Source organism: Chanodichthys erythropterus, chromosome 5 (genome assembly GCF_024489055.1).
Source record: "Chanodichthys erythropterus isolate Z2021 chromosome 5, ASM2448905v1, whole genome shotgun sequence".
NCBI lineage: Eukaryota > Metazoa > Chordata > Actinopteri > Cypriniformes > Xenocyprididae > Chanodichthys > Chanodichthys erythropterus.
Genome location: NC_090225.1, coordinates 14134175 through 14151454, shown reverse-complemented (window position 1 = coordinate 14151454; position 17280 = coordinate 14134175). Strand labels below are relative to the sequence as shown.

The following is a 17280-nucleotide window of genomic DNA, read 5'->3' as shown; positions in this document are numbered from 1 at the left end:
TTATTGAGTAACCAAAATACCAATCATGTCCAAAAGAAAAAGAAAAAACTTTTAATTACTTTGACTTTTGACTACTTGACTTTTAATTATAAACAACCCCGAAATACACCAAGACTTTTATTTTGAAATGTCTGCACTATTGCAGGCTGATCCTTCAGATTCTTACAACCATATAAAACATTTTATACAAAGGCCATGAAGTAGACATTGTAATAATTCATCAACTTGAGTTCATTAAGCAATCGCTTGGCATAATTCTGTGCTTTTCACTGATTGAGAATCACTTTGAAGCAGTCTGAACATAGAGTCTGAAGCGCTGTTGCGCAAGCTTGTAGAATGCACAACAGCGGGCCCTTGTGACTTTGCAAAATGCAGCGCCCGTGGGAATGTCAGCGGGAGTAAACAGTTCTGACGCACACATAACGAGCAGGTACGAAACGACTAGCTATTCGATCACGGATGGTTTCATTATCTTGCGCGGATATAAAAGTATAACAGGATAAAAATAATAAAAGCAAAAATGTGTCTCCGAATATACTTGGGCGGTCGTTATTATACGTGGGCGGCCCGCCCAAGTAAAGTCTATGTGTGGGAAGCACTGTATTTATTTATTTTCATTCACGTCTGACTGTTTGGTTACTGCCACTCCTGGCAGCTCAGTCCAGCCAGCTATCTGAGCTCTATTCAAATGGATATTTTCTTTTAAATGATCCACGTTTAAGGAACTTTATCCCGAAAAAAAAGTAGTCAAATGAACGTGATCCCGTCTGGTGGGTTGCTTATGCTTCGCTGGCGGCTCAATCCAGACAGCCACTGTTGAGTTGCGTATTTAACACGTTCCCTACCACTCTCACATAATTTTATTTTTGTGGAATAGGGAAGTTTTCATAACTCATTGATAGATATTTGTTCTTGTTTTAAGCGTAAACTCACTTAATTTTGTTCAATTTTCCAAGACTTCATTTTACATTTGCATCTCAAGAAAAAGTATCAAAGATGTTTAGATATATGTATTGGTAAACAGGACAAAAGAAAATATAACTTTTTTTGCAATGCATTCAACATTTAATGCTATAAATCAGAGCAGAAAGTCTTAAATGAAAAAAGTTAAGACCTTTTTAAGGCATTCATTTGTGTAAAAGGGAATTAAGACATTTTAAGACCTTTTTAAGGCCCGTAGAAACTTTCTGTTAAAAGTCAGCAAGTTAACAAAAAGTCAGCAAAAAAAAAAAAAAAGATTCACAAAAAGTATTCAAGCAAGCTTAATAAAACACCACAATTTGATCTGCAGACAAAAAAAAATAAATAAATAATAATAATGTTTTCACCCCCAGGTTTTGAGTTCATTGTCTTGCCATATTGTTAAGCTTCATGGCAACAGACAATCCAGCCACGACGCTCCCTCAAACACCCAACCCCCCGAACCAGTCATAACTGACGCTAATTTGTAGCTTTAGACATATTATCAGCCAGCTAAGCCCCTTTATTTCCATATAGCTGATTATACAGTAATCCAAAAATAGAGGGTAAGTAATGGCAGGTTGCTCTGCAGGGTAATTACCGGCCAGGACAGTGTACATCTGACAGTTGTTTGTGGGGTCTAGTGCAGACAGTGCTTAAATCATCACTAAATCTAATGCAGGCTCCAACGAGCAGCACAATGGATAAAAGGCACAGCGGTTTCTGTCTAATGGCGCTCATGCGTGAAGAGAGCTACGAGTGAAGAGCCAGTGCACCGTTCCTACTGCTGCCATATGCATCTAGCCGCTTGACTTGTTGCTTCAAATGGCTAATCATGAGGGGAGCACAATTTCTGCCCATGAGAGCAAGCATCTATTGAGGTCATGCGATGCACAAGTCATTAATTAATGAGAGAGTATGCAAAATATTTATCCTTGCAACCTACAAAGCAAAAGTAGATGTGAACAGTTGATGAAAACATCTTGGAAAGCTCATGTAGGGTTTTCTCAAAGTGTGCCAAGCTTAATTGAGACCACACTGATTTACTTGATACATTTGAGAAGATACATCCATAAAAGCACCATATAAAGACTAATCATTTGTGTCAAATGTCATGTGTTCAACTGAGAAACTATTAGTACTTAAGTCCCTGATAAGATTTCTGAAAGCATAAGGAAGTAACATGTAAGACACGTTTATATGAACATATGTCTTCCTACCTGTAGAGCACTGTTCAGGAAGCAGCTGTTCTGTCCCGGCTCGTTGATGAGTCCTTTGCTGGGGGCGATTGATGTCATGGTTCGCGGGGTGAATATGCCCTGTAACCCACTGCTACCAGATGCAAAATAGTTTCTTTTCCATGACATGGTGGAGGAAATCTGTATCGCTCAAACTCTATATTGTCCCTCCGCTTAACAACGATCTCGCATTCATCTTTCCAAAGTGGAGGGGAAATGCATTAGTGCTGTATCCAAAAGATGCAAATATTTCTTAAAAGTTCAAATCTGTCAATGGCCACAATTTTTGCAAACAGAAAATATACATATATTTGTACTGGGGAAACGTTCATCCAAGGGCGTTGGCTTCTTGTCCTCTTGCATCAGACAAAAAACAAAAAAAAGCAAATGCTGCCTCTTGGCCTTGATAAATGCTCTCTGGGAATCAGTTGTGGAATTTCACACTGCTATACTCAGTATTCTGGTTTGTGGGAGGTGTGGTGATCTTCACTACAGCGTTCTGTGTTACACCCTTAAACAGAAGCAACAGTGTGCAGACTGATGGCAAAAGTCTTGTCCTACTTGTAAACAGGTCACAAGGTGTGAATCTTCACAACACTGTATATCTGAAAAAAATAAATAAACAGAAATAAAAATGTTAACATCTTCTCACACTCAATCCAACCTTAAGTTTAACACCATGATCTGCAGGAAGAATGTGACCACAAATCATTCATTTTCAACAACAGTTGCTGATTTTCAGTGGACAACAAAAAGTTTTACTTTATGCAAATGAGCAGCAACTTCTAATAGGAATAAATACACTGAAGCACATAGATCTCTGAGATACTGTAGTCTAGTGGAGACAAGATGGATGAGAAGTTAATGTTACGGTATCTGATTTCACTATTGATTTATGATTACATCATTACACAATTTGTCTCTGCTTACAGGCAGGATATAATAAAATGCTGCAAAGATATAATAAATTAAATCCATACATTATATAGACACAATAAATGGTGCATGGAAAACGTTCTGTGTCAGAAACTGTCTGCATTCTGTGTGAGTTTCATTTATGTATTGATAAATCACTCATCTTGTTCATGACATGATATCATGTATTATAGATTGCTGCAATTTGTATTCAAACTTTTTTCACCTCCAAGAAGGTTTTTTAGCAGCAAGATAAAATTGCTTGTCAGATTAGAATGACATCCTACTATTTTTTACTTGCAATTCATCTTATTTGTGATCATATTTTTAAAAGCAATGGAATCTTACCCAGAACACTAAGGCATTCAGCAGTCGGAACAGTCATTAACACCAACAATCGGCAGGGTTCCCATATTTTTTGACCAATGAATTTCCATTACCTTTCTAGTCTTTCTTGATTACTGATACCAAGATTTTTGAACTGGTTCAACCAATTCATTAAAAAGAATTCATTCACAAACTGAAAATCATAAAAAAATAAAAAATAAAAAAATAAAAAATAAAAACATTAAAAATTACATAATATTTCAAGGTTTTCCATGACCATAGGAACCCTTAAAAGGATAGTCCACCCAAAAATGAAAAATCACTTACTCAACCTTAATGTCATTCTAAATTTGTATGACCTCACTTTCTTCTGTGAAGCACAAAAGAAGATATTTTGAAGAACGTTGATAACCAAATAGTTTTGGTTCACAATGACTTTGTATTTTTTGTCCATACAATAGACATAAGGCCAAGGGTGAGTAAATGATGACAGAATTTTAATTTTTGAGTGGAATAGCCCTTTAGCAACCTCCAGCAATAAAAATTTCTGTAAGTGTGAACAATTCAAGTGAGCACAGACTCACTCCAAAAAACACAAACAGTGACATCTTAACACCATAGCTGTGAAATTTCCTTTACAATCTGACTCAGATCTCATCCTGCTGTCTAAAATAACACTTTGGTGCAGACAAAGATTTATCCGTTTGTCCAACTCCAAGCCAGCATAAAGAACATCCCTTAGCTGAGTGTTGATGTGCTGATCTGACATGACTTACAGGTGGACCTTCCAGACACAACACTCTGACATAACTCAAGTGATACAATAATCACAGCTCTTAAATCACAATATGTAAGATTTTTAAATTAAAATACCAAAAAAACACTAGAACAATGGTATATATTTTATTGACTTGTGTACTTGCATTATCTCAAATGTTTCCAAAAATGTTTAAATTCAGAGAAATTCAGAATTTTAACCAGTGTAACGGACCATGTCATTGCGTCGCCTGTCGATGACGTCATATCTGCGTTACATTCGAATTCCAGTTTTACTTTTGTAGAAACCATGGAATCACCAAAGACACTTTAGTAAATTGTGTTTTATTAGACAGGTGAGTAACTGTTTGGATACACTTATCAACAGAAAACTAATTGTTATATAGCTCAACATGGTTAGTCTTATTGTTTGAATTGCTTGTTTTCTTGGTTTACCACAAGTACCATGTTTTTACCATACCTCAGAGACAACAGCATTTTATCAAGTGGCTAACATAGCATAATCAGAAAGAGCTTTCTCCATCATACAATTTATTTTAAAATTAACTGCCTGTCATTTAGCAACACAAGTCATCCAGCTTTTATTAATAGGATATTCTAATATGAATTTAAATTACTGCAAAGTGCAACAAGTCTCTCATACCAGTCACCGAGCAAACGCATATAGAAACATTATAACATAACTTACAAAACACTCAAATGTATAGTAAGATTGTTTTAACCATAACCGTAAAACAATGCTGCATTACCCCATATACACAACGAAAAGAGCGGAAACAGCCAACTGCTGCATAAGCATAATATAAGCTCCGCTGGACTTGAGACCGGTGTGTCACACAGGTATCTCTCATTAGCATTCGCTCTTGGCCCACCCTGCTTCATACCAGACCAATGTTAATAAAACTTGAATACATTAACTCATCCATGAACATGCTTTCTGCCCGAGTCGGATTCCTTTCCATTGGCTGTGGAGGTGAAAATGAAAACTCTTGAATCCACACTCCTTCACGGCATCATCAAGCTATGCCTTGGTTTTGAATAAGCGACCTCTAGCGGCGAAAATGACATATTGTGCCTTTAAACCAGTCTACCACTGGTAGGCTTATATTAGCAGCACTCAGACAGACTGTGTGCTTGCATTAAAGTGAGGAAAAAATCCAACGAGGACCACATCCATCGCCTGCAACATTTAGGTTTTACCTCAAGCTCCTGGCAGGAAGTTTAAAAGCTGCAGCTTAGAGCAGTTCCTCTCAAGAGTTTAGCAAATCTGTCTATGTCCATCACTGTCTGATGTGCTTTAAACAAAAGCAGACTTAAGGGCAGTTTTCAAGGAATGCAGAATAAAACAAGAGCGGGAAGACCACAGAGAAAGACAAAGGCCACAGACAGACAGAAAAAGGCAGACAGGAACAAAAATGGCAAGAGCTGAAGTGAATGGATGAACAGAAGAAAAAAAATATTTACAAAATGGACTGATTGGGACTGAAATGGAGAAAGAAATTCTACCAAGATGTGTTTATCCAGCTGTGAGTCACCGGCTGACCTTACAATGCTGATGTCACTGGATTCCGTGTCTGTGTTATTGCTTTGAAACCACATTAATGCCTAAACTCGCTCTTAAAATATGCTTTGCCTATAAACTACAGGGTATAATGTCCTCTTTCGAACACTCATTTGCAATAGTTTTTAGGACAGATTTGTCAAAGCTTTGACAGGGAACAGTGACCATGTGATGAGTAGGAAAGCCAACAGATAACTCTCTCCAGGTATTACAGACTGGGCCATGCAAACAAGCAATGGCCAAGCAATGTTGAAAGTGCCACAGAGCTGAGAAGTTTACTCTGTTTGGGGAAATCAACCAAAACAAAATTACTTACTAAGTCTCTGCACATTAAACTAGGATAGTAGAAAGTAATTTAACACTGAAGAGAAAACACACATCACAAAAAATGTGCAAAAACTCATGGTGCGTTCTTTATCCCAGGTAGGCTGTGAACCGTTCCTCTGCTTGGTCAGCAGGGGGTGAAGTAGGTCGCATGGCAGGTCAAGCAAGCAGATTATCTTGATCAGATGGTGGATTATCCTGTCTGGCAGAAAACATAACTAGCTGTGTCTACTGCAAGGTCCTCATTAGCTTCCAGACAGTGGCTGAGACTGTCTTGCTGGGCGTTGTAGTAAGTTCTTGTAAACATGGTAATGGTGAACCACAAGCTGATAAACAAGCATGTGTCAGAGATTCACTCATTGTCCTCAAAAAAATCAGATGTACACAAGGACGGTTGTAGAAAGCTGTCAAATAAAATGTAATTCATGCTACTATGTATATATTAGGGTCAGGACAATAAATCGATGCATCACCGCATTTTTAGTAATAAAAATCATTTAGTTAGTTGTTACAGAACAGACTCTACAGTTAAAAACTGAATGTGTCTGCTCAATTCAGCGAGAGTTGAATGGGAGTCGGAGCACAGATCAACAGCAGGAGTCAGATTTCACCTCACTTTGGCCATTTCGCCTCCATTCACATCCCTAGATGGCGCTAGGGTTGGGTATCGTTCAAAAATGTTCGATACAGAGACGATACCGATACCTTGACTTCGATACCGATACCTAAACGATACCTTTTTCAATACCAATTTTATAAAATCTGTTTAAACAAGATTTCATAACCTCAAAAAAATCTTTGGTTTTATATTTTAACTTTGTTGACTTTTTTTCGGACTCAAAGACTCATCTCCAGAGCCACTGTGGGGAATAAAAAAGCACAAATTAACAAAATTTACTCAACACAATAAATCAGTGCAAATAGTTTTAATAAAGTTTAGTTTTCAATGCAAAAATTCAGTATGTGAGGCTCTTTTTAAATCACTCAGCAATTGTTCTTCTTCAAAAAATTAATTATTATTAACAAGATCAAAGCGGAAGTAAGAGTGAAGCAAGTTCGTTGCGTCTTACAGTGAAATAAGAGTTCTGTCTCTTTATTAAAATCAACACATTAATGATTCATCTCTCATCCACCCGCAATTAATTTGAATGTTATTTTTTTTTTATTACTTGGCCCGACCCGCAGATTATTCACAGTATCAGGAGGACGCTGATACCCCTTTTTCAGCAGAATTGTTCGCGTTCTGGAGCCAGAGGCAGAGCCTGTGCTTGTGCAGGCGAACGAGCCTGTCACGAACCGGTCGCGTGTTTCCATAGACTTGAGGGACGAACGCTGATGTAAAGCTGCTGTGTGTTGTACCTGTCCATAACTAGTCTAAAAAACATTGCGCGTTCCGCTGTTTCTGCAGGCAGTGCGACACTTTTGTTTTCTGTTAACAGTATTATCTGTAGTGAACCGGCTGCTCACATAAACAGCCATTTCTCACCCGTCCATTCGGAGATAAACTGAAAACGAAACCGTTGATTCACTCGCCCTCTCGCACATAGGGTCTCTCTCGTGCGTATAGTTTTATATATTTAGATATAAATAATAATGTAGCGCAACGTTACTTGCTCCTCAACGAGACAGTGAAAGCATTTCTCCGCCCCTCTACTTGGCTCCATTCTGAGGTACCGAAATTTGGTACCGAATGACAAGACACTTTTCGATACTCGATAGTATTGAGGCAGTTCGATCGGTACCTAAAAAGTATCGAGTTCGGTACCCAGCCCTAGATGGCACTCTAGGCTAGTTTTTAACTGCACGCTCAAATGTTTACAAAGAAAAGCACTCGTGCATTTGGCTGAGTCTGAGAATGTCCGTGGGGAATTGAAAGCAAGCAGAGCACAGCTGTTTCTAAAGCATGCAGTGCCATCTGCTGTTAAAAACTAAGCTCAGAATTGATTCGAGAGAGAATCGCGATGCATTCAGAAAATCTCAGAATCCATCCAGAATCATTTCTTGATTCACAATGCATCAATTTATTGTCCCAGCCCTAATGTGTACACACAGATTCTCAAACAAATGACTATTATGAACTGAACAGTCTTACGCAGCCTAAACTGTCTGAGAATTGCTCCCACATGAGGAGCTGGCTATCTTCCATAGACTACCATGTTGACTATCATAACTACAAACAGCCAAATTGTGGCTGTCTGTAGCTATGGTAGTCAACATGGTAGTCTAAGGAAGATATCCAGCTCTTCATTCCACTGCCTAATGCAAGCCTCTATTCACAGAAGATGCTTATCCTGGCCTTAGTCCACCATCACACAACTCCACTCTCTGATCAACAAGCACTAGTACAACCAGCAGTCACCTCACACAGACAATCAATGCTGAGCATGAACAGCCTCTGCAGACCACAAGGAACAAAGGAGATCTAAGAGAACAAAGGTCAACTGCATCTACTACATCTGCAATACTGAGGAAATCAACATGCTGCACAAGCATGGCAATTTCCATTTTAGGAAAAGCACTATGAAAAGCCAGGAAGCCAAAGGTTATGGATCCCCTGACCCAATCTAACATAAGGTGTCACAAGATTATTCCTGCAATGATAGACTGCCAGGAACAGCGATGCCCATTTAGACATCCGGGGTGAGAGAATTCCATCCCTCCCAGCCGCCACCTCTGACGCAGCTATCTGACATTTTCAATCCAGCAGGGCACATTTGTGGCACTAATGAAGTCTGTAATGTCTCACTGGCGAGAAGCTTCACACCTCAGTCTGACACTGACCGCTTTGCCAAACCTTCACTTGAACCAACAGTGAGAAAATATCCAACGAGGACAAAAGCTTGAGGGAAACATGTCGCCAGGCGACAGTGCGGTTGGATGAGCCTGATAGTCTTGGCACCCCATTTCTATTACCAAAAGTGAATGATAAACAAGCTAGTTATCTGGCAAAAGCGTCTTTACAGTTTACTTTAGTGAAAGTGATTTAGAGGCCGTTTCGGCAGAGGCTTTTTGCCATTTTATCTTCAGACGTCAAATGAACAATGCTGTTTAGACAGATAGTGCACAGGCTTGCATGCGGCAAAAGCTATGTTTGGGATTTTTCTCTGTCCAGATAATTATATTAATAAGACATAACTCTGCTTACATAATCAGCCCTAACCTACTTATTAAAGGCCGCTTACGGAGAGCAAAAGGACAAGTAAACCTTGAATGTTCACAGTATCGGCTTGGGTTATTTTATCGTCAGAGAGAAGTTTAGAAGGGCGATAGGAAACAGAAACAGGCCCATCCCGGAATGATACGCTCTCCACTGTCTCCACCAGACCCAGGCTGACATCATCCCGCAGCAGGAGCCCGGTGCTGAGGAAGCACAGGTCCAGGCTGAGGCACAGTTATTTTCCACTAAACAGAAATAAGACAGGGTGGGTTGCGGTTGCCATGGAGACCTAGACCTGGTGCTGTTTTTGGAAGGATGAGGTGCAAGCACATAGGGCGGTCAAGCACAAGATACAGCCAGGCACAAACAGTGTCCTTATGTTTCTATGCCCCATTCCAAATATTACTTAATCATTAAAAAAACATGTCATTTTTGTTATACAAAAGATAATGAATAAATGCATGCCATTGCACGGCATGGATCACATACCAGGGGATCAGAGGATGTGACCCATGTTGGAGATTTTAGTCGTTCTCCTGTAAGCATGAGCCAGTGAGCACCACTTTGGCCTGGCATAAGCAACTGCATTTCCCTCGCACCATCTGTGAAGCTGTAAGGCCACCTGAATCTGGGCCAGTACGCTACAAACTCTCTCTCCACAGGACAGAGCTAGGCAGAGAATGCAACTATAGGGCAAATTTAGCCTATCAGTCAGTAACCACAGCAGTCACATCAGGATTGGCTTCAGCGCTGTTACTACCACAAGTTGATTAATTCAACTGTTAGAAATGACAATTTTTTTTTTAATAATCTGGAATATCACCAGAAAATATGTGGGGTAACAGTGATTCATCAACAAATCATAAACCAAATGCTTTGCATCACTTCAACAAATCAATCTATGTTGCTGTACGCGGACCAACCCGAACAAAGCAAGTTGATGGGCATGCTCTTGTTGATGTGTGTGCGCGCTCTTCCGGGAGAAGAGCCCATACAAAGAATTCTGCCCTTTATGCAGGGCCATAGAAAAAAAACTTTCCGAAACTTATACGAACCCTGAAGGAGTGTATTTGGCACAGAAACACTCCGTCCAATGCACAACTCATTTTTTTTAAACTTTGGCCATGTTTAGTATGACAATCCAACTCTTTAACAGTGTAAATAAGTCAGAATGCATGAAACGGAATTAGACATCCCCTTTAAAGTCTTGTAGGCTCTTTGATAAGCCAAAGTATCCTAATATGGATAGTGTTTTATGTAAGCTGTTTTGAAAGGTCTATTATTTTAAAGGACAATTATTTTTTTGATTCTCAATTAAAAACAATCACAACATAAATGTAAATAATCTAACCAAGGTAACATCTGTGGTATTACTTTATCTGGAAAAAAAAATTTAATAGTCAACAGAGAACTTACATATCACTTAAAGGGATAGTTAAACATCAAATTTTCATTTTTGGGTGATCTGCTTACCCCCAGGACATCCAAGATGTAGGTGACTTTGTTTCTTCAGTAGAACACAAATAATGACCATTGCCAACCATTGCCGTCTGTCAGTAAAATAATGGGAGTGAATGGTAACACAATTTATAATAGTCAAAAAATATGCTTAGACAAATCCAAATTAAACCCTGCGGCTCGTGACGACACATTGATGTCCTAAGACACGGAACGATCGATTTGTACAAGAAACCGAACATTATTTATATCATTTGTTACCTCTAATACACCATTATGTCCAACTGTGTTCAGCACTCGCTTAGTGAGGTCTGATCGCGCTCTGACAACGGCAGTAATGCCTAGCACTCATTGAAGTATACGCGCGAGACATCACTGCCGTTATCAGAGCGCGATCAGACCTCACTAAGTGAGTGCTGAACACAGTTGGACAAAGTGGTATGAGAGGTAAAAAATTATATAAATAATGTTTGGTTTCTTGTACAAACCGATCGTTTCATGTCTAAGGACAACAATGTGTTGTCACGAGCCGCATGGTTTAATTTGGATTTGTCTATGCATATTTTTTTACTTTTATAGATTGTGTTACCGTTCACTCGCATTATAAGACTGTCAGACAGCAACGGTTGGAGTTAAAAATCATCATTTGTGTTCTTCTGAAGAAACAAAGTCACCTACATCTTGGATGCCCTGGGGGTAAGCGGATAAACATCAAATTTTCATTTTTGGGTGAACTATCCCTTTAAAGCTTGAATGATCACAATCAGAAATCAGTATTTGGTATTGGCTGCAAAAACCCTGATCAGAGCATCCTTAGCATATAACATTATTAACAGTGTTGTTCAATAAAAAACAACAATGTTTGTGTGTGTGTGTGGGTGGGGGGGGGGGGTTCTGTGTATTTATGCATATTTTGTAGTGCACATAAAATCTATTATTTCTATTAACATATTCAAATCAATAGTTCGCCATTTTTTATTTCACTTTTGGACAATGCCAAAATATAGCAGATGTAGTATGTCCAGGAATATACACCATATTTAAAATTACAGGCAATAAATACATTCTTCATAAAACTCAGCACAAACTGTACAGGAGCTCACAGCACTTGTTGTGTTACTGTGGCATTACTATCAACAGGATTTTTTTCCAGCGAACACTTTCTTTTGTGTGCCAAAGCCTGTTAAGTGTGTTCTGTTTGATCTGAAGCTGACCCGACCAAGGTTTTATCCAGATCTCACATCAGTGCAATTACACATGTGACTACTAGAGCTGACCTGCAAAGGTTTGTGATTACTGAGCAGTTAGCAGCTAGTCCACCTTTATCCGAAAGAGTCTATTACATTTTAAATTATGGGCGGCACTTCCAGTTTGAGGAACTTATTCTCTTATTCAAATAATACGACTGTGCTACAAATAATCCTTCTCTGTCTGTTTGACTGAATAAGCTGTACATTTTCTGAATGCTATTTTTATCCATCAGGAAAATAATGTGGTATTTTTAATGTGACATTTTTATCACAGGAATATCTGTGACAAGAGCTCTTTTCAGTCACCTGTGTTCTGTGTTGTTCTGTTTCCTGACTACTATTTTTTTTCTCCCAGTTATAACAATATGGAAAATACAACGGATACGGCACTATTGTGGTCTACTGATGATTTAATGAACATCACATATCCCATGAATAATTCAGAGGAATGCACAAAGAATCTATCGCTTTCTCCTCAAATCCTCACTCACATCTTTTTCCTGGTTTGTTATCTGTCAAAATGACAGAAAGCACCCATTTTATTCACACAATATACATGTGTCACATGATGACCTAGACTTGCATTTATTACTTCTTATATTGCTGCAAAACTTTTGGGGTTATTCATGGTACAGTTGTTTGAACTTTTGGGGTTATTCATGGTCTGCTGTAAGTAAATTGTTTTATACTTACACTACAATGCTTATTGAATTCATAGATTGAACATTTAAACAAACATTATAGCACAAAGTTAATTGGCAGTATCTGATTGTTTACAGTTTAAAAGGAAGTTACTCCCATAATATGAGCATAAGATATCATGGGGCATAAGAAAAAGGTGTATATGCTGCATTTATGTATTAACACATACTTAAGCTCCACAAAGAAATCAGATTCATGATAGAAGTCCAGTGACTGCATTACATAAAGACTCATTTCTTTAGCGGTCCACATTCAGATTCAGTGTCACATGCTGTCATATAACACACACACACACACACACACACACACACACACACACACATAACATACTGACTACTTCAGCCTTAGACCAGCTCCTCATGTAATCAACACCCTGAGAAAAAAAAATAACTAAAAAGGTAAAGAGTAGAAAAATAAGTAACTTTTAATGATTCAGTTTAGGAGGAGCATAACTATAACAATCACACACTACTAAGGCACTCAACAGGTTTGTTTTCTTCAAAGGGTTTCAAGATTTTTCTCTCACATTAAATCACATCACACACGTTCAACTTCAGACGTTAAACACTTGTTAGTCGCCTTCACGTTTAACTTTCTCGCAATGTGACTTAACTTACATCGATGGTGCGTTAAAATTACTAGCGCAGCTATTTTCACCATCTGCTACAGTGCGCTTAGGTCAACCCAATATATCTATATTAAACTCAATTTCTTCACAAGTTTCAGCACACGCAGAAACAATAAACTATAAACATGTATTGTATGTGAAAACGACATTTCTTTTGAATGTTTTCTCTGAAGCCTGCGACTACGTTTCCAGCTTTGCTCCATAGGGATTCAGGAACAATACTCTTCCGAACCAAATCCTTTGAGGAATGCCTGAGCTATCTTTATAAACTTTTCGTAAAAGAAAAAGTTTGTAAAACTCACCCTTTTCATTAAATGCACGTCTGTGCAAAGTTGTGAGAGGAAAGCTCTGGTTTGTTACTTGACAATGGGACCGTTAGCTTCAGTTACCGGTATCCTCTCGAGCTCCGGATTCTCCTCAGCACATAAATTACCGCGCGCGTTCATTGAGCTCTGTGATAATGCAGACAGAGATCGGACGTGCAGGGGGAGGGGCGGCGCTATTACCTGCAGCCCCTGCCCCCCGACACACACAAAATGGGGGCGGGTGAACTACTGAGCAATGCCCACCCATGAAAAAGGATGCGTTTATCCATTTAAACACCTCATGAAATAAAAGCTGAAGCTTTATAGCTTTTAGTCCATGTATCTTAGCTTTGGGGGTATCTTTACGCAAATGTACACTTGTTGAAAAAAAGTAACTTTTAACATACTTACGCGTTTAAAATGTAGCAGCTCCTCTCTTACATGAGAAAATAGACTACAAAAAATATCAATAACTCACCTGCTGCACTACATATATTTTTGCCAATACAAGAATTTCCCTCCCACTTATACATTAATCATGAGCTGCGTCCAACTTCCCATAGCCTACTTTATGTAATGCAGGTTTATGAATTATGCTGGTGTGTATAAATCATTGTCACTGAGCTGGCAGTCCCTCCTAATAGGGTCAGACAGAGAATCGTATACAAAATTCTCAGCATTTAATATGAGCGTACAGTTACTGGTTTGTGATTTAGCTGTCAAAAATCAAGATCTCCATATATTTGAAATTATGCTAAATTATTATTTTAAGCTTAAGTGACAAAATGTTCTTTGAGAATAAACTAAACAACTTAATCAGAAGACAGAAAAAGAAAGTTTGAAAAGAAAGAAAACAGATCTTCAGAGACTGATGACAGGCACCAAGCAACAAACACATCTTTCAAAAACAGCAATTTTACAATCCCTGAACTGTTAACTGACTGACTGCTGATTGAATGAAAATAACATGGTGTAGGGCAAGTTACTTCCTCCACCCAGAGATAATTAACAGGGCCATAAGAACAGTTTAACCTGGAAAGCAGCCAGCAACTCCCGTCAAGACTCATTATTAAAAACATATGACGAGTGGGGAGACTGAAGTGTCACAGATTGAGAAACTACTTATTACACATCAGAAAATCTGACTAAGAATGTATTCACAATAACAGAAACACTATTTAACTCTTTTACTGGCATAGTTCACCCACTTTTTCTGTGCACATAAAATATATTTTTGAGAAGTGATTTTTGTCCATACAATGGAGGCCAATGGTGACCAAAACTGTTTGAATACTAACATTCTTTAATATATATATATATATATATATATATATATATATATATATATATATATATATATATATATATATATATATATATATATATATATATATATATATATTATATTATATTATATATATATTATATATATATATATATATATTTATTTATTTCTTTTGTGTTCAGCAGAAGAATGAAAAGCATACAGGTTTGAAACAACATGAGTATGAGGAAATGATGACAGAATATTCATTTTTGGTAGAACTTCAATTCTCAGTATATGCTAATAAATTTATGCTGTAAAATATAATCTAGATTTAAATGTATAGCATTTTGACCAAATGTGACATTTGGTCAAAGACATGACCAAATATGATCAAAATCAAAAAGTTATGTTACAGCCAGATTTTCCATTGGCTGATAAGAGTATGCAATGTTTTTTCACAAAGAGCCAGTCTAAACTGATGCTTGGTTTTCAGTGGCCACACAAAGGAAGGAAGGGAAGGGAGGGCCAGTCCACACTGAACTTTACATTGGCAGATGTTAAAGGCTTTTCCTTCTGAAAAACAGACTGATGTGGTGACTGTAATGTACTTTTAAGTATTAAAAAGATTTGATCACACCAAAGCATGAACATCGCGGCCCATAAACCACTAAGAAGGCCATTTCTGACATGCATTCATGATATTTATTTTGTCTCAAACAATCTCACTAATCATTTCACAAGCTTACCAGGGCACTTTGGAGGCAGAATAACAGGATAGTTGCAAACATACAATGGCATTTTGTATTGTCAGAAATTTTTGAGATGTTTGTGGTGAACAAATCAAACAAGTTGTACTCCATTCTATGAAAGAAATGAGGTTACCATTCTTACACATCACAGCACAGAATGGATTTTAAAATGTAAATTAAAAAATTTACAAAAAAATCTGTACAGCTTCCATTCTGCACAGGAATAAATAAAACCTGGAGAGAATCAAACACAAACCAAAAAAAAAACAAAAAAAAAAAAACACACACACACGATGAGACAAAAATCCCACAATCCAACATAATCATGGATAATTTTTCACATAAAGTAACCTCTCCCAAAATAATAATAAAAAAAACCAACAACAATATTTTAGTAGTGTCAATTTAAGAGGGAAAAGCCATACAGTTTCCCACAATGAGCTATTCACTGAAAAGACAAAAGCTCAATTTCAAAAACAAAAGGCTTCATTCATAATGCTTGCACTCCTGGTTCCACCACTAGCTTCCTCCCCCTGTCCCAAAGGCATGACAAATTGTTTTCCTTAACATTCATTAATGATGATTGTCCTCCCATTATTGTCCCAGAAGAAACATTTGAGTTAGGTTAGGGAATAATCCTAGCAAACGAAACAAAATTTCAGCATCTTAGCATCTCCACTGACTCATGGCAATATTGCTTGCATTGAATCACAAAAAAATATTTAATTCTTATGAGAATAGTGTTACTAATTAGTGTTACTTAACTTACGGCACAACAAAACAAACTGGCCCCAAAAAATATGGACATTAAAAAGTCCCATATGAAAATGTCAGAAAGCAAAAATTACCTGTTGACCTTATAATGTCCATTATAGATGTTATCTATTCTTCCTGGTTGAAAACACTATTTAAATAACTAGCAGTCCAAACTGTACAATACAGTATCACAGCGCTTAACTTCAACATTTACAGTCACTTTTTTTTAATCAGTTTTGGGGTACACTGGCTACTATTTTTTTATTTTTTTTTGTTAACTGTTGATTTGCATTGACTTCAGCAACAAGCATTTTATAACCCAATTTTCTTGGCAAGAGGAGATAAGTGACAGGGGAAACAGGTACTTCCTGTAAGTTTTCACATCTAAAACCCAGAACAATGACCCTAACACTTCATGTAACACAGAATTTGCATTCACATCTTTCATTAGAAATGGAGTGACCATCCGGGTGGTTCAGAGTTCCGAGTAACTATTCCTGCTTTACTCGATCTACTTCCTGAATGACATCATCCTCACTGAGTGACACCTCCCGGACAGTGAGGCATGCTTTACTCACTCGGTCATGCGATTACCCCACACAAGGGCTGTTGTCGAGTATTATCTCACACCGTAATGACATCAGAGGGCAAAAAGGCTTCTTATGCATAAACTCATTGTCTGACTAAAACTACATCTGTTCCATAAATACTACACCAGCTATGAATGGAAAATAGGTCACTATTGGAATTTATTGTTTTTTTCTTCACCAGTTTTCACTGCATGTTTCTGAGTCCTAATATGTTTAGCAATTTCCTGCAGTAGACTTATATTTGCTGTAGGTCTCATTTTTCATATTCTGAAAAAGCACAACAGCTCATGGTATGTAAAACAGATCTGAGCAAAGT

The 17280-nt window shown here is 37.8% G+C and overlaps 1 protein-coding gene across 6 annotated transcripts in view; it reads right to left on the bottom strand.

Annotated features, from left to right (window-relative positions):
• The window catches only part of usp54a (ubiquitin specific peptidase 54a), a 56396-nt gene that overhangs the window by 30299 nt on the left and 8817 nt on the right, over positions 1-17280 (bottom strand). For 4 of the 6 annotated variants that reach the window (XM_067386155.1, XM_067386160.1, XM_067386158.1 and 1 more), the window contains exons 1-2: positions 13600-13963; positions 2181-2803 (exon numbers count right to left, since the gene is read on the bottom strand). In XM_067386155.1, coding sequence (XP_067242256.1) covers positions 2181-2327 — 147 coding nt within the window. In that variant the 5' untranslated portion in view covers positions 2328-2803; positions 13600-13963. Of the gene's footprint in view, positions 1-2180; positions 2804-13599; positions 13964-17280 lie in introns of those variants that run through there. The other 2 variants (XM_067386156.1, XM_067386157.1) reach the window with 1 other exon arrangement.